Source organism: Rhinopithecus roxellana, chromosome 6 (assembly GCF_007565055.1).
Source record: "Rhinopithecus roxellana isolate Shanxi Qingling chromosome 6, ASM756505v1, whole genome shotgun sequence".
In the NCBI taxonomy this organism is placed as follows: domain Eukaryota; kingdom Metazoa; phylum Chordata; class Mammalia; order Primates; family Cercopithecidae; genus Rhinopithecus; species Rhinopithecus roxellana.
The window spans coordinates 73,781,092-73,799,777 of record NC_044554.1 but is presented as its reverse complement, the minus strand read 5'-3'; the positions used below and the strand labels follow the sequence as shown (position 1 = coordinate 73,799,777).

Sequence of the window (18,686 nt, the reverse complement as noted above, 5' to 3'; positions counted from 1 at the left end):
TTAGGATTTCGTGTCCTGCATAAAATATACTCCATAAATATTTTGATTTTTTTATTGTACAGTCCAAGCTTGCAAAATTCTACCAAACCACCTTACTACTGGAAATGATCAAAGTGAAAGCTACCTTCTTAACCCAATAAGGATTTTTTAAGCTACCTTCTCAATCCAATAAGCTTCTGTGCGAAAACACACATTTGCCTGCCCTTAAAAGAGCAGTCGGTTGACTTTCCTGCATGCTCAATGCATATCCGAGGCTCTAAGCTCCCGTCCTCGAAGCGCGAAAATACGGTTCCCCCTGCTGGTCAGAGCTGCGTAATACAGCGTAAGGAGGAGAAATTCCTAGGGGCGTGGTAGTTGGTGGATGACGTAAAAAGAGCGTCGGGGACAAGCGATTGTGCTTACGTCAGTGGCGCGCCGTGGGAACCTTGACAAGCGGCATGGCTGCGGGTTGTTCGGAGGCGCGGCGGCCAACGGCGGCTTCTGATGGGTCTCTGGTAGGGCAGGCTGGCGTCCTGCCTTGCCTAGAGTTGCCGACTTATGCCGCTGCTTGTGCGCTGGTGAACAGTCGCTACTCATGCCTGGTGGCTGGGCCGCACCAAAGGCACATCGCGCTGTCTCCCCGCTACCTGAACAGGAAACGCACCGGCATTCGAGAACAGCTTGATGCGGAGCTCCTTCGCTATTCTGAGAGGTACCGATCTCTTTGCCTGTTCTTTCTTTTGTGCACTGGAAGTAGCAGCAGGTGGATATGCTGACAACGCAGCAGAAAGGGGGCAAATAGTAAAGGTCGCATTGCACCCCTCCCCCCCCGAGCTTAGCCCCGTGGAATTCTAGAGTCGCGATCCGCCCCTCAAGGCCAGTACCACTCTGGTGAAGATCTTTATAGGGTCCCTTTCATAGATAGAGAAGAAAACTTAAAGATGAAGTTCAGGTGTCGGCGGAGGGAGTGGAGATTCTCGCTCCAGAACCCTGGTGTAGGGGTAGGAACAGACCAGGGGTCTGGAGACCTAGTAGGCCCAGTTCTGTTTGGCATTCAACGTTTCATTTATCCCGTTCCGGATGATGTTTTCTCATTTGACAATAAAAATCTGGTTTGCAGTGCTTAAGTAGATTCTCATTCCATCGAAGATTGCACATGAAGCATTAGTACAACCGTTCGGTATACCTGTAAAACGTGAAGCACGTTTTTTTCTTATTGGATTTCAATCTGGTAATTTCCCCATTTTCTCTTCTTTTGGACCTGAGTTGTTTTTAAGACGATTTATTCAATCGAACTAGTGAGCCTGTTGCTTTTGGGAGAGAAAAAAACAAAATGTATGCATTTATATTACGGTATTCAAAAGTGCCTTGAAAACAGAATTACAGAGGTGTGTGGCGGGGGGCGCGGGCATGTGCTTCAGTATTCCTCTGGACCATACTTTGGTTCAAAAGCGAGGTTCTAATACTAGAATGAATGGATTCTTTAGGGATTCATGACTGTCCTTCAGGAATTCTTATGTGAAGTTCCTTGGGCACTGTATCGGAAGCTTTTATCACTTTCTTAAGGGATCCTTGACCTCCACACACAGGTTAATAATCAAGCATCTCAAGAATATACAGCTTCTTCCAAGCACCAATATACACTTCTCGTATGTTTATATTATATACTGAACACTTGAGATACAAAAACAAACAAAAAATGAAATCCCTATTTCAAGGAGCTTTGAGCTGTAGTAGAGATACAAATACAAGCCAATAAATAGTAAGGTGTTAAAATTTGACAGAAATTTAATAAGATAAGGAGTGTTGAATTGGGATCTTGGGACCTTTGAGAATAACTTGATTGAAGACGGTACTTTCTAGCATTCCAGGCAAAGAGTGCCATAAACAAACGGATACTGGATGGGAACCGGTATGCTTTGCCCAGAGAACCGTATCTATTATATAAGTAGAATAAGGTTTATGTCAGGGGAAAGGCATTGGATGCCACTGGAGACGAGGGCAGGAGTAACTCAGAGAGGATGGCCATTTTGCTTTTCCCTTCCTGTCATTGCCAGTTTTTGTTCTTTTGGGGGTAAGGTGGGGTTGTTGTTGTTTTTCCTTTTGTGTTTCTGTTTTCTTAGGCAGGGTTAGTGCTTCATCCTCTCAGTACCCTTTAACTCTGAGACTTGGTATACTTTTGAGAAAGCAGTACTTATCTGCAGTTCCTGGCATATCAGATTTGCAGTTTAAGAAACAGTACTTGTTAGCCTTACTTAATGGTTAGCTATCAAATAGGATGAGAAAGTGGACAAGGAGAGGAATTAAGATCAGGTTATAATTGTCCAAGAGAAAATGATTAGAGAGGATGGATTTGAGAGATTAAAGGATATACAAAGTAGTCATAACATCTGGAAACACAAGCAACCATCTTGTTTTCTGTAACCGTTTTGTATTGCCTGCACTTGACAGGCTAGGGCGGGAAATCACGAAATCACGCGGAGTGACTCTGAACAGATCTGGACACCGCTCCTTTCATATTAGTTGGATATGCTGAAGACCCCTGGTGAAATTATTCACCAGGTGAAAATCAGGCACCACACTTTGAACTATGCATTACTAATGAGGGACAAAACATTGAACATAGAGTATTAAAGAACTAAAGTGAGGCTACCATCTTGCCCTGATACCTATTTAGGATGGTATCTGAAAAACAAAAGTGAAGGAGGAAAAAGTATATAGTGTTGAGTGCCTGTGTTCACATATCTAATGACTTTTAACAAAATCCCCCTTGAATTTATATATTGCTAAATTCCTGAACAATTTAATATAGATTAAAAATATGCAAAGATGACTGTGTGTTGATGTTAAGAGTTAAATTAGGTTCCTAGCTATTTGTAAACAGATTTGTCCTTTTATTCAAAAGTCAGAGCTAAGGATATTTCCTCATTGTACTGACTGTCCTGTACATGACAGACTCTTTTCTGCCCTGGCTTCTGCAAAATTTCTGTTAACCATGATTAGTATCACAAATTTCCAAATGTCCCCCCTCCCACCAGGGGACCACAGACCTCCTTCCAGACAAGGCTTTGATTAGGGGAAATAAAGTCCTAATATTTGTTTTTCTGTCTAGTATGGCAGTTAATTTTTCTTCCTATTCTCTAACTCTGTTTTCTGTGTCCCTAACATTGTCTTAGTGATAGGATGATTCCAGCTTAGGAATGCCACATGCAGAAATTAAAACCTCAGAAGATTGCTTTCCCAAGTAAGTCTCTGAGCTGGGATTTTCCTAATTTGGTAGTTCTTAACGTTTATTTTCTGTGGCTCCTGGCTGTTTTAGTAAACAACATCTATTAGGGATAAATGCTTTCCCTTATTTTATGTGAATTGTGTTAGAAGTTTAATTGAGTTCAACAAAAAATATTCTTTGCTATCAAAGGCCTTAGAGTCATGTGTGAAATTCAAACATATATACAGATAGGTTCAATACAATTAGATTATGAACAGTAGAGGAATGATTTCAGCTTTGCCTAGGGGAGTCAGGGAAGTTTTTTCCAACAAGTAATGAAGCCACCAGGTTTTGTTTGTTTTGTTGTTTCTTGTTCCTTTGTTTGAGATGGAGTCTCCCTCTGTCGCTCAGGCTGGAGTGCAGTGTTGAGATCTGAGCTCACTGCACCCTCCACCTCCCACCACTAGGTCTTTCTCCTTAATAGCTATAATTCCTTAAGAACTAAGAAATGACAGTTTGAAAAATAGTTGTCCCTTAATCCTGACTGTTACATTTGTAGACTAAAGTGTCAGAGTCAGTTCCTAAATGTAGTTGTATTAACATTTGCATTTACTAGCAATAGTTTAAATTTGGGATTTTCTCCATTAAGTCATTGACTTTAAAATTCAGGGGCTTCAGCTTTAACTGTAATGCTTCCCTTGCTATATGCCGTTAAGTACTGAAATTCAGTAATGGTGAATAATACCAAAATTGCCTCTTGTTCAGTCATGCTCACAGAGATACACATTTTCTTTGCTAAGTCCCTTCTTTCTATCCTAGTATAACTTGAAGAATTCAAATAGTCATGCTAGGACACAAAGAATGGGACTTGGCAAGGGAAGAAGAGTTGATTTACTGCTCATGCATTAATTGGACATTTTGTTTCTGTGTATCTTGAATCATCAGTTTAACTTAGCCAACACATCAGAATCCGTTGGTGAAACAGGACTACTAAAGTTGTTACAGACTAATCATATACTATTGTTTTTGACATGGGTGGTGTATTTAGGAGATGTGCAAGCTTTGGACTCTTAGAATATCTAGTCAGTATGAAAATGGCCTGGTTTAAAAGAGTGCAGTGGTGCACACCTATAATCTCAGCACTTTGGGAGGCTGAGGCAGTAGGATCACTTGAGCCCGGGAGGTCGAGGCTGCAGTGAGCCCTGTTCATGTCACTGCACCCTATCCTGGGTGACAGAGTAAGACCCTGTCTCCAAAAAAATAAATAAGTAAAAGAGGATAAAATATATCATTTTCAACTTTTTCTTTTTACAGCCTTTTAGGTGTCCCTATTGCATATGATAACATCAAAGTTGTGGGAGAACTTGGAGATATTTATGATGATCAAGGACACATTCATCTTAACATTGAAGCTGATTTTGTTATTTTCTGCCCTGAACCGGGGCAAAAGCTTATGGTATGTGTATCCCTTTTTTCTAGCTCCCTTTGTACAATTTTATAATTATGTAACTTGGAACATTTTAAAAGGTAATATATACCTTGGGACTCAAATAAATTGCTATTGTGAGTAAATAAATATTTTTATGGAAAAAATAATTTGTATCATCCAAACCTAGGTAAGTTTTTTAATATCCTCCTAAAACACATGCATGCACAGAATATATGTCCCATCTACTTTATTATTTTCATAGTCACAGAATGATTTTAAGGGAAAAAAAATCAATTATCATTATTTCAAAAGTTCTCAATTCTACACAAATACCATTTATTTACAAAGGTTTCAAAGAATATATAGCAGTATATAAAACAGGAATTCAAATGGGCCAGGCAGTAATGAAAATGTGTGAATGACAGAGGACAGGGCAGCCAGTCTGTGCCTTGAAAATGGAATCTCTGTGAGAGAGGTCTTCCAGCTTTTCATAAGCTGACAATGCAGCTATTGATATGAAATATACTGAAATAGATCCTTTTTTACTCTTTACTTTCTCCTGTCTTCCTCCAGCAGTTCTCTGTGTATACACATGTTCATATGTATACTCATATGTGGGTGTATATTCTCTTTTCTTTAGCTGATAAATATTTTAATCTAATAGATCAGAACTGTTAACTAACCCTTGATATTATTCATAAAAAATACAGATCAATTTAACCATGACAAAACCCAGAAGGCACTTCCAATTTTTTAAATTTTTCAATATCAAATTAATACAAATAGTATCCTTTGCCTGTTAAACTGGAATCTTATAACTGGACTACTGAAGTTGGCAGTAGATGTGTATTTGGAAATTAAGAAACTTAACTTTCATCTACTTTGTGTAAATTATTATTTTAAATATAAACATGTAGGCCAGGCACAGTGGCTCACCTACCATCACAGCATTTGGGGAAGCTAAAGGAAGAGGATCACTTGAGGCCAGGAGTTCAAGACCAACCTGGGCAACATAGTGAGACCTCATCTCTACACAAAATAAAACAGCGAGGCATGGTGGCATGCATCTGTAGTCCCAGTTACTTAGGAGGCTGGGGTAGGAGGATCACTTGAGCCCAGGGGTTCAAGGCTGCAGTGAGCTATGATTGTGCCAGTGCATTCCGGCCTAGGCAACAGTGAGACCCTGTCTCCAAAAATACAGGGTCTGCCCGCAGACCTTGACCTAAAAGACAGATGAATAAAACCTTCACTGACACACAGATATTCTGTTTTGCCAGTACTGCTGAGTGTCCGACCGCCTACACAGCAAGAGAGGTTTGTCCCTGCCGCTGGCCCTGAGCAGTTCACACTCCAGGCATTTATTTAGTATACAGTTAACAACAGAAGTTCTGAGTCCACACACTTGTGGATAATTAACATGGTTAAGAGAGTAGTTCTACAAATCATTAAAGCTCAGGTACCGAGGTTTAAAGTAAATGTCATTAGGGGGCAATATCTCTGGGTGACCTCCCCCGCCCCACCCCCAGAGGGCCATCTGACTTAAAGGTTAGTTAATGGAGGTAGGGTAAACAGACTTAACTGGGGAAGCCTCTATTGTCCCTAGTATTTACCCTATAACTTAATGCTCTAAGGTAAGAACCGGCTGTCTTCAGCCTGTTCAATTATTACAAGCTATGTAACCTTTTGGCCTTCCAGAAAGGTTTGTGACTATTCCCTATAACTTTCCCTAATATTTCCCTTTAATATTTCTGCCACTTTCATGAGTGAATCCCAACAACTTACCTTCCATTATAGTATGATACAGAATAGTTTTCCTCTCCTAAAAACTCCTTATGCTCCATCTATTCATTTCTCCCTTCTTCCCTCTGTTCCCTCTAATCCCTGGCAACCACTGATCTTTCTACTGTTTCCATAGTTTTGCCTTTTTAAAGAAGAATAGAGTATGTATCCTTTTCAAATTGATTTCTTTCACTTAGCAACATGCATTTAAGGTTTCGCTATGTCTTTTTATGGTGAGAACTTATTTATCTTTGTTACTGAATAAACTTTTATTTTATGGATGTACCAGTTTGTTTATCTAGACCATCTGGAAACTACCAGTGGGAACACTAGACTTCTGATCATACCAGATAGGGAAGTTTTATTCTGTCACATGTGTAAAGGGTTGCTGATGTTAAACAGCATTGTATACATGTCAGTATTATTTGCAGTTTTGTAATTCAGAAAATGTGAATTTTTAATATTTCTGGGTCTCATTCATATGCTTTGTATATATTGACCCTGAGAAGAAAAATAAGTTTTATGTAGAGTCTCATCTTAAAATCATATAGCACATATTTTTGTTTTAGTTTTAAAGTTTCTAATAATACTTTTGTGATTTAGCCAAAAATAGTCATGGTCAATATTTACATATAAAGGGTAAGCTGTCTTCTAATGGAATGCTTGCATCATGCTAAATTAAATAAAGAATGCATTTTTAAGCTTTGAAATTCAGTCTATTTACAGAAACATAACATAGATCCCAGTTATAAAACATATATGAGGTCTTTTTATAGGTTATATGGGAGTATTTTCTGCATGGTTTCAATGTAGCTAAAGAGTAATAATCTCCTCCCCAAGGAATCCTGCAGTGGGGGGTTTAGGTGGTTTTTTTCTTGGACAGGGTGGCAGGGGCAGGTTAGTTTATCCAGTTAGACAGTTAATGTGCAGTTACTTATATAATAAAGTTTGAGCTTTCTCAAAACCCAGTGGTATTCTAAAGTGATGTTTTGGCATGACATGGGGTAAGTTTTCATTGAGGTCAACTTTTTCCATATTAAATTAGACCATTAACTTGATGTTTGCTCTTTGAAGATTATTTGAAGCTTGTAAAGTTTGGTTCACCTTTTAACTTTGTGGGTCTGCTCTTTATGTTACGCTCTTTCTTCCTTCTTCTTCCCAGGGTATAGTTAATAAAGTGTCTTCTAGCCACATTGGCTGTTTAGTACATGGGTGTTTCAATGCCTCCATTCCTAAACCTGAGCAGTTGTCAGCTGAGCAGTGGCTAACCATGGAGATAAACATGGGTGATGAACTAGAATTTGAAGTATTTCGTTTAGACTCAGATGCTGCTGGAGTATTCTGCATTCGGGGAAAACTAAATATCACAAGGTTAGTTTATCATTACATAATTATCATTAGGTACTTAATTTCTATTTAATTCTGAATTTAGAGAACATAAGCCTCTCTTTAAAAATATCTGTTTATAGGAATATTCATGCTTTCAAACCATAAAGTCAATATAAACAATACTCTTAAGTAATCTGTAACAGTGCATCAAATATTCTAAAACACGGACTAGCTAACTGGTCTGTATTTTAATATTCAATAGCTCAATTTTGCTAAGTATTTTCTATTTTGTTGTTAACTTTTTTTTTTAAATTGACCTCTAAACTTGAAACTACTGAAAGCACAATTACCTTCCTATTGGCCTGCTTTGTTTTTACACACAAAAATTTGTGTTGCGTATTGTCATCTGTGCCAGATATTTTAATTTCTTTATTATTCTGTATTGAAATTATTATAAGAATTACTCTGATCTTGAGCTTGATTCCATGGGAGCCAAGTTTAAAGGAAGGAGGAGAGAGACAACTCTTAGAATGCTGCTATTGCTAATAATTTTTTCTATATTTTACCTTAAAGTTACAAGAGTATGGGTTGAAGTCTGGAACAGCTGTTCAGTTTCTGTGATGACAGAAATATAGTATATATACATAATACAGCAGCCTCACTATTGAGCATTGAAATGTGACTAAGTCTGACTGAGGAACTGAATTTCTAAAGTTATGTTGTTGGTATTGATTAGGTACATGTGCCTAGTGCTACTAAGACTGAAGTTCTGGAGAGAGAGCTACTTCATTGATCCATGTTTTATTTTAGTGGTATAAAATAATTCACAATGTTAAAGTAACACTATCTTAGTATCAGCTAAGTAGAACAATGGACTATTATTTGAAACAGGATTAAAATAGTAGACTGGAAACTCCATTACTTTGATACATACCAGATCCTATTTTCTATTAGATGTCAGTGGTTTGGTTAATAAGCCTAGGTATTGTGGTGTTTAATGTTCAGTGACCAAATTTTTCTGAAACAACCCAAAACTTGGAAGACATGTTTTGACGAGATTCTTATGTCGTTTTTATGTGTGGAAACAGTCTGGGAGAAGTTCTTCATAAAGAAAGAATTTAACATTTAATGTTAAATTTAACATTTTTCAATTTAACATTCAGCAGCCCATGCATATTTTAGTGGATTGAGGGATAACGGGATAGAATATTTGGAATTTATGCCGTGGTTATGTGTCTTGTACTGCTGTCATTATTTAGAAAACCTTAGCCTGTTAGGGGATCGTGATCTCAATTTGTTCTTTGTTTTTTGCTTATTGCTCTGTTAATTTTTTTAACTGTTAATTCATAGTTTACAATTCAAGAGCTCTGAAGTTTCTGAAGAAGTTACAGAAAATGGCACTGAAGAAGCTGCTAAAAAACCTAAGAAGAAGAAAAAGAAGAAAGACCCAGAGACATATGAAGTGGATAGTGGCACCACAAAGCTAGCAGATGATGCAGGTGACACTCCAATGGAAGAGTCAGCCCTGCAGAATACTAATAATGTGAATGGCCTCTGGGAGGAGGAGCCAAAGAAAAAGAAAAGGAAGAAAAAGCACCAGGAAGTTCAGGACCAGGACCCTGTTTTCCAAGGCAGTGACTCCAGTGGTTACCAAAGTGACCATAAAAAGAAAAAAAAGAAAAGAAAACACAGTGAAGAGGCTGAATTTACCCCACCTTTGAAATGCTCACCAAAAAGAAAAGAGAAATGTAATTTTCTTTAGTGTATTTTAAATATGATTCAGTTTTTAAAAGATTGATCTACATACAATTGATGAATAAATGTTTTCAGTGATATGAAATGGTTAAGCATACCAGTAATTTCCAAAACAGAAAATACTGAACTAGGAGTAGGAGGCTCTATGTGCTAAAAATGATAAAACTGACTATAAATTAATTTGGGGAGAATCAGTATTATTAAAGTACCATTTTATACAAAATAAAAAGATAGCTGCTCTCACTGTCGGCTCTCATATTCTTCCAGGTTTTGCACTCTACATAAAATTATTTCTACAATGTCCAGACTAGCCAAAGGACTTTATAATACAATACTATATTACTGAAGAATGAGTTAAGTTTGAGATTTTGATGATTTGATTTTGTGTGTGTTTAATAGGCTTCACCTTATTACATGCTATTTTATTTTGCTTTTTTAAAAACTCAGGACATTAACTAGTTTTAGGTTTTCCTTTATCATGGCTTCTACAGTATTTCTATTGTTTAACGTAAAATGGTTTTCCAAAGAAGTTTCTGAAGTCTTCACAACTCTTAAAAGCCAGGCCTGGACTGACTGTGTGGTGGTAAATGCTATTCATTATTTTTTTTCTTCCAGGTGCATGTGTGTCCTTGTCTTCTTAAGTCTGAGAGGTTGATGGAAAGGACTGTTTTCTTGTACTTGTTCATTTGTTCCTCAGCCATTCTAATTTTGTTGTATGTTGGAGGAGAGTCTAATGAAGACAGGATAAATGTGATTCTGACTTGTGGGAAATTTCAGATTACTTTTTAATGATTGGAATGTTCTATAAGATATTGTGCTGAAGAGAAAACAGTTGTTCTGTTCTCTGCGTTCATTGAGAAAATGTGGAATGTCTCTTGACTAATTGACAAAGTGTAATGAAATGACAAGCTGGTTGAAGCTGATAATCAATGCATGGCCATATTTATTCATTTTCCACATACTTGACCATCTGCTTTGTATAACACATTCTGCTAAGGCCCAGGGATGTAATGGCAAACAAGATAGATGTAGTTCCTTCCCTTGTGGCATGTCATAAGAGAAACAGATGTGCATATACACACAAAAGAAAATTAATAATTGTGTTAAGTGGAATGAAAAAAACCAGGGAAGATTGTTCACGCACTGTTACCTGTGTTAGTATCTGCAAATAGATGAATGGTTGAACTCCCATGTCAGCATTTTTGTTGCCATTTATTTAGTACCAGACATAGTGCTGATCTTACAGCTAAATATTTGGTAATGAATAAATTCTGCTAGTGATATATGTTGATCTGAACTTATAATGATGGGATACAGAATTGGCAGAGTGGCAGATGTTGACAACTGTCTACAAGTAGATGTGCTAGACAATGGAAGGGTGCAGACCAACCTCTTTGATTACAATTGAGATCCATGTGAGTATTGAGCCCTGGAAATATATAGCTCGTCCAAATTGAGATGTGCTGTCAGTATAAAGTACATACCAGATTTTGAAGATGTACCAAAAAATGTAAACTATCATCTCAGTTTTTGTACTGGTGAAATCAGTATGTTTTGGTATAGTGGGTTAAATAAAACAATTTTTGCCTTTCTCAGTTTATTTTTCTACAAAGATTAAAAATTGTACATGAAGCTCACATTAACTTTCTTTTGGTCAGTGCTATTTTAAAGGAAGTGTGAGTTGAAAAAATTTTGAAATAAACTATATCATATTACCAGGACTTGATGTAGTGGCATACCCAGGAAATGTTTAAGAAATGTTCCCTTCACATTTTAAAATTTGAGTATACAATCATGTTTGACAATAGAGAAATTTAATTTTTAGTGAAACAATTCTAAACCCCTTTTCCATAGACACCAAGAAATATGTCAAATTTATGCTATTCCTGGAAAAATACATTGTGGCTTAGCAAAATAAGCAAGTTCCTACATTACTTCTGTTTTGCTTCAAGTAATACTTCTGCCAGTTGTGTTTTATGAATTAAACAGGGAGCAGCATGCTGAACGTGAAACTAGATTTGTTCCTGCTTTTTTCATAATGTGAGTAGTTTTGAAAAGTCAGATCTGGCCATTTGTCTTTCCTAGAATATAATAACTTTGTTCATTTTTTTTTGTTCGTCTTTCTGACACAAAAAGACTGATGATGGTGTCTACCATATATTCTTCAAAACATTTGTCACATGCTGCACTAACCTCGTGTATCTTTTCTGTCTTGGAATTTGCTCATATAAACCCTCTAGCCTAGACGAGATCCCTTACTCTCTCTCCAGTTCCTATCATTCACCCATTTCACTGTGCAAGACACCTCACTAGTCACCAGTGATACAGAAATGACTTAACCAGTTTTTGCTCTTAAGGGCTTACTGTTTTGTCTATAAGATACACAACTAAGTATACATGATAAGTACAAATGAAAATGAATGTTTAATGCTTTATGCTTAGTGTTTAAGCTGGTTGTTGGATAAGCAGCATTTTGACCCTTGGAGAAGAAAAACTAACTGTGGCATTCCAGGTGGAGAACCTGACAGAGGACTAAGAAGTTATCTAATGTAAAAGACCTCAGGCACCACCTTCTGCATAAACTTTTTCCAGACAAGGCTAAATGTGCATGCTTCATAACCATAATTCTTATTTTTCTTTAATAAATATTTTTCTACTTGTAACACTCTGCATTACTTCAAACTGTTTACCTGTTTGAAAAGCTCGTCTCTTAATCAAATTTGTCTTGACCAAATGTTTCCTGAGGACTGGAACTATGCCTTAACTATATCTATAGTATTGAACAGTGAATGCTTTGTATAATGAAAGCATCAACAGATAGTTTTAAAGTGATAAATAAAAAGCACAGTTTCAAATGGTATCACTTTGCCTCTGATGTGATATTGTTAACCTCTTCACTTGTTTCAATAAATGCATCTTTTTTTTTTTTTTTTTTTTTTTTTTTGCCTATATGTAATATGGTTTTTAAGGACTTTTATCACTTCAGTGTGTCAGGGATAGAATACTTACAAATGACATGACAGAAATTTGATCTCTTTAACTTGTTTTATACATTTACCACATGGGTCATCTTTGCCTTTTTTTGCCAAAGAGTAGATATTTTATGTTACAAAATCAATATATATTTGTTTAAAAATTCAAATAGTAAAAGTATATACATCCTCCCATTCTACCAGTCATTGGTCTCCCTCCCTGTTCCTCACCACACACACCCACTTGGCAATTCTGCTTCCAGAAATAACCACTATTGTCACTTGCATGTGTAGTTTTAGAGATTTTTAAGTAGTGAATTTTAAAATATTTTAAGACATATATAGAATCAAACTACCTGTACTTTTTGGGCCCACCTTCTTTTATAGTAAATATCTTCCCATATGAATATATAGAGGTCTTCCTATTTTTAATGTTTGCAGAATTTCAGTGTATAATTTATTTCATTTCCTAAGGATGGATATTTAGGTTGTTTATATTTTCCCTCTTAAAAGGGTCTTGTTAAAATTTCTAAAAGCTTTCATTGCTATTTTAATTGCTGTCTTTTAATTGCTAATTTCCAGCTGTATTGTACATTATGACCTCCAAAGGTAAGCTCTGATTCCTACCTTTAGAAATGGAGATATTTTAGGGGGCCAGTATACAGTTCAGTTTTTAAAAATATTCTTTAGGCACTTGAATGGTTATTTTTTAGGTAGAAAAAGCACTCTTTTAAAAGAGATTTTATATATCATAAAGTGAGAACAAAATTGAAAACTAATAGATAATTCTGCACATTATGTGACTTTTTGTGGTATTTCTCTTGGACAATTCATGGGAAAGTTCAATATGTCTTCAACTCAGAATATCACTGGCTCTCCTTACTAAACATAAAGATGTTCAGATGTTTGGTCTAAACTATTTTCTTATCCAAATCTCCACTTTGGCAGTAGGAAATAACTTCCTGGCATCATTTTGTCTTACATTTTCAAATAAATATTTGGTACACTGAATCATCCAGTTGTTTTATCTCAGACATTTGAATGCTAGACTTGTTCCTACTTATTCACATTGATTTGATAACCTGTCCTGAATATGTTTGAAAATTTTTAGTAAGGCAAAAATTTAGTAAGTTATAAAATTGGAGTAATTAAGGGGGAAAAAAGGCAGAATCAGCAAACCTAAGTCTACAACCAGGATTTCAATAGCAAATAAGCTGCAGTCTGTATAGTTGTAGGTAATTAGTTCCACATTCATTGACTACAATTAGAAAATCCTCTGGCACTCACCGACTCACAGAAAAACAAGGACACATGAAATACTTCGTCCATTCTTGCCTTAGTAAACAGCTGGAAATAGAAGCTAAAAGAACTGTCAAAGAGGACCATAATTTTAGCATTTAAAATTAGAAGGCATTAGTAAATAAAATGACCTACTAATTTATGAGATTATGGACAAGAAAGAGCTAAATACAATGTATCTAATACAGGAGAGAAGTTCCTGCTAATTCTGCATCCCCCGTAACTTGTTACAGTCTAATGTATTTCAAAGGTGGTTGTCTATAGACAAGATCACCAGTTACAGAAGATTCTTATAGGCATCAAATATGCCATATTTTGTGTGTAATTATACCTATGTGCAAGGGAGCCTGAAAGAATACTAACTCTCTGAAATGAACGATTAAACAAAAATATTTCAGTGCTTAGTGTTCTAAGATATTCACACCCAATTTTTATTTATTACTTTTAAATTCTACAAGGTGACAATGATTTAACCCCATTGGGTGGAGTTTTTTTTTTAAACAATTTTACTGACCTCTCTAAGCTGTGTTTCTTTACCTATAAAATGAGACCACTGAATTGGAAACCAGATTATCTGAAAGTTCCCTTTCACTTAGAGAATCCTGAGTATCATTGATACTGCTATCTATTGAAGGAAAGAACTGTGAAGAGTCTAAGCTTTTATCCAACTTGCAAACTAATAAGTTACTCTGCCACAACTTCATGGATGCTAGCTTAAGACAAAAGACTCCTAAATCAGAGACAAAAGGACTTTAATTATTACTCACTGCACCTCAATAAGCTCCACGTTTGTACCAGCCAGTTCCCATTGCACCCCAAGTCCTATAGGAACAATGCAGAGCCCCAGAGAGCTACTGTGCATGAAGGGAGTTCGTGTCACAGCTGAGAAACTCCATGCTTAGGGAACCCCAGTGATTTATAGAAAATGGACTGCAGTCATTTTATATACATATAAAATGCCCAATCTTTGCCCCAGAGGAAGATATCTTTATTACACTGGAAAGTAAATAAATCTTTTTGTTTACTTCTGTTTGTTGTCTTCTGCTCTAGAGGGGCCACTGTTTTTATTTCCCAAGGCTTTAACTATCTAAACATTCTTGAAAAGTTAGTCTGGAACAAAATCTGTGAGTACCTCTGTTCACAAGATTTGCAGAAATTCAAGAGACTTGTGGAATATTGTCTCAGCATCACCTCACCCAAAGGATAAAGGCAGCTAACATCCTTTCAGTAATTCGTATGTATACTAAATATAACTACAGATTGTTATAATCTATGCAAATGTACATAATAATGTTCATATATAGTTATGAAATCCATTATTTCAACTTTAATAACAAACTATTAATGTTTTAGTTTATGAGTTTATTAGAAAACGATCTTCAAGTTACTTATTGTTTATGTGTTTTTTCTTTCTTTTAAAACATGTTCATTGTAAAATACACTATTAACATCTTGTTATACCACACACACACATACACACATATACATACAATTTGTATGTATACACACTCATACATACTAGTGGATATCTGCTAATTTTTCTATCTAAAAAAAATTGGGTATGAATATCTTAGAACACTAGGTACTGAAATATTTTTGTTTAATCATTCATTTCAGAGAGGTAGTGTTCTTTCAGGATCCCTCGCACATGTGCATAAATACACAAAAAAATGTGGTGTATTTGATGCCTATAAGAATCTTGGAATCCACCTCTTCTCTACTACATGGATTCACATGGGACAGTACAATTATGGGATCCAGTCTTGGGTCCCCTTGTGACCTCAATTCATGAATCATGTATCCTAAAATAACCAAGTGAATAAATAAATGTCAGGGTGAGTTTTTAGAATAATTTTCATCCTGCAGGAAAGAAGGTTTTATTGTCTCTTGGACCATGTGACAACCATGAGAATGCACCTCACAGACCTTCAAAACAGGGAGCTTAATTGACTATGAGCTCTAGCTGCTGTACTCTGAAATCCTTCACCACATGTGCATCAAAGCCAGGCTTCCTACCACCGCTCCCAGCCAATGCTGGCATGCAGCACACATATAAAGGCAGACCCATTCCCGGGAGACACATGACTCTTATAGTAACCAACTTTGACTTGACTCCCTGATGGTCGGGCCTGGAATCTTCTGTAGATTACATAGCAGCCTATAATGCTTCCACCTTTCTTTACCTTACTATTTCCTTCTGGTTCAAACTTACGCTGTGTTCTGACAGCTTACCCTGTCTATTCCAGTGCCTTTCCCATTTTCTCCCACAAGCATTTTCTCTAATAAAATCCTTGCATGTTTAATCACATTAGGTGTCTGCTTTTCAGAGGACCTAACATAGATCACTGGCTCTTAGTAGGATCTAGAGGTTCCGGTGACTATTTTGGCTGTCACGTTTTCCCAACATGGAAACACAGAAGACAACAGAGGCAGAGAGATGAAGTCAATGGATAATATTTGTTGAATTCCTACAGTCAGAGAACCTGAAGCCAGAACCATCTTCTTGAACTTCTATAGTCCAAAAACCATGAAATCCCCTTCCTCTTCTTTTTCCTCTCTCTTCTCCTCTATGAGAGCAGGAACTCTGCCCATCTCCCTTCATGACAGTAGGATCAGAATTGATCCAGACTGCCTCTGAATAATACCAGTGCTGGTACAGTGCTGGTAACATAGTAGATAGTTACTTGTTGAATATTTGTTGAATAAATAAAATATTTGTTGAATAAATAAAATTTAAAAACATTCTAATTCTCCCTGTAACTTCTAATCACTTTAAGGCTGAATTATTACAGAAGTACAAATGATGTTCATGGAACAAGTATACTTCCTTAGTCCAGGGAATCCAGTGGGTAGAACCTTTGTTATGTTCCCTTTCAAATGCAGGCAAAGGGTCTGCACAATCCACCCTTGGAAGAGAGGAGAACTCAAATCTATTTTAAATAAGCTCTAATTTTGCTCACTCTCAAGCTACATGTCAATTATATACAACTCTATTTTTTGTTCTATTTTGTTTTGTTTTGCTTTTTTTTTTTTTTTTAGAGCCACATTCTCTTCTTGTTCCATTCAATTAACATTTTCAACTGGATAGGCACTGTTGGAGCAAACAAGAATTTCCCACAAAAAAAAAAAAAAAAAAAAAAAAACTATCTTCCTATAATACCACATTTTAATGTAGAATTATTTGTTCCCAAACAAATAAAATCTACAGAATTTACTAAAGCTGAAACCAAACTAATGAACTAACAAAAAACAGCATGAGAGATGTTATGAAAATTCATGGTGCCAAAGGAATTCTGGGACCAGCATGCAGCTAGACCTCAAGAAAAGATTAAAAGTTATTGGAATGCATCAATAGTTTCTCTCAGTTTTTCATATGTATTCCACACAGTCACTTTGCAGTTCCCATCACATGGAGATTAATTCTTTGGCTCTCAGTACCAATTGCAAATTCCCAGGAAGGAGAATTCAGGCCAACTTGGGGATGGATTCACTCCTGGTATTACTAATGTCACTGCCTGATATCCAGATTTATGAAAGAGGAGTTAAAAGGTGAGAAAAATTCCCCCCCAAAAGAGGAATTGTTATTACCTGGAACACATTCCAAAACATGACTTCTAACCCAGGTACCAAATACACATATTATTTTCATCCTAATAAGCATTTTGAAACGATGAAATTTTCTTTTTGTGTGTTTTCTTTCTTCATACGGTTCTTGACTGAGTTACATCTTCTATTGAGTGAGAAAAGGCACAAGATAGTAGTAGGAACATTACAGAGTAATGGAGAGTCATCCTACTCCATGTAGAGCATGTGACTCTACCAGCAAATTGCAAGCTGACGCTATTGCTCAATGTATCAGTCAAGTTGGAAACATCAACTTTCAGATGTAGGTTCTGTTTTAATAACCTAAAGGCAATATGTACAAGGGGTCTTAACTGGTGGGAGGACTGGGAGCAGCATTTATAAACTTATTTAGCTATAACAACAGAAGTTTGTATTTTATAATATGAAATACGTGGTCATCCATTTCCTCCTTTTAAAAATCATAAATTAAAAAAATGGGAAGGGAGCTGTATTAGTTTGTTTTCATGATGCAGATAAAGACAAACCGAGACCATGCAATTACAAAAGAAAGCTGTTTATTGGACTTACAGTTCCACATAGATGGGGAGGCCTCACAATCATGGTGGAAGGCAAGGAGGAGCAAGTGACATCTTACATAGATGGCAGCAGGCAAAGAGAGAGCTTGTGCAGGGAAACTCCCATTTTTATATAACCATCAGATTTCATTAGACTTATTCACTATCATGAGAACAGTATGGGAAAGACCTGCCCCTGTGACTCAATTACCTCCTACTGCATCCCTCCCACAACAAGTGGGAATTCAAGATGAGATTTGAGTGGGGATACAGCCAAACCACATCAGAAGCCATTTATTTATTTATTTATTTAGAGACAGACTCTCACACTGTTGCCCAGGCTGGAGTGCAGTGGTGCCATCTCAACTTACTGCAATCTCTCCGCTTCCCAAGTTCAAGTGATTCTCCTGCCTCAGTCTTCCAACTAGCTGGGACTACAGGCGCCTGCCACCATGCCCGGCTAATTTTTATATTTTTAGTAGAGATGGGGTTTCACCGTGTTGGCCAGGCTGATCTTGAACTTTTGACCTCACAATGCGCCCACCTCAGCCTCCCAAAGTGCTGGGATTACAGGTGTAAGCCCCCACGCCCAGCCAGAAGTCATTTATTTTTTAAATCACTGATTAATTATTGCCAGCGCAGCCCTGAGGCAGCAAAGTTTATTCCAGTCTCTGATCCTATTGTTTAAATCACCATAGATGCTATAGCTTGGGGTACTGGCACACTGTTCATTGCTCCATACAATACAAACAAATGAAAACAAAGGGTGCTGCCAAAGTGCCTGAGTTGTGGGTGCA

General features: G+C 36.8%; 1 protein-coding gene across 1 annotated transcript; it reads left to right on the top strand.

The window, feature by feature from the left end:
- Positions 1–374: 374 nt before the first annotated feature.
- TWISTNB (TWIST neighbor) lies at positions 375–12,339 on the top strand. The gene is made up of 4 exons (XM_010358706.2): positions 375–691; positions 4,502–4,643; positions 7,558–7,766; positions 9,075–12,339. Exons 1-4 carry the CDS (start codon positions 438–440, stop codon positions 9,484–9,486), a joined length of 1,017 nt encoding a protein of 338 aa, XP_010357008.1. The 5' UTR covers positions 375–437; the 3' UTR covers positions 9,487–12,339.
- Positions 12,340–18,686: the final 6,347 nt, after the last annotated feature.

Bases quoted from the DNA above. Each gene is read 5' to 3' on its own strand.
- TWISTNB (XM_010358706.2), top strand. From the start codon at position 438: ATGGCTGCGGGTTGTTCGGAGGCGCGGCGGCCAACGGCGGCTTCTGAT. The intron at 692-4,501 runs GTACCGATCTCT...TTCTTTTTACAG, and splicing joins CTCCTTCGCTATTCTGAGAG to CCTTTTAGGTGTCCCTATTG. The intron at 4,644-7,557 runs GTATGTGTATCC...TCTTCTTCCCAG, and splicing joins AACCGGGGCAAAAGCTTATG to GGTATAGTTAATAAAGTGTC.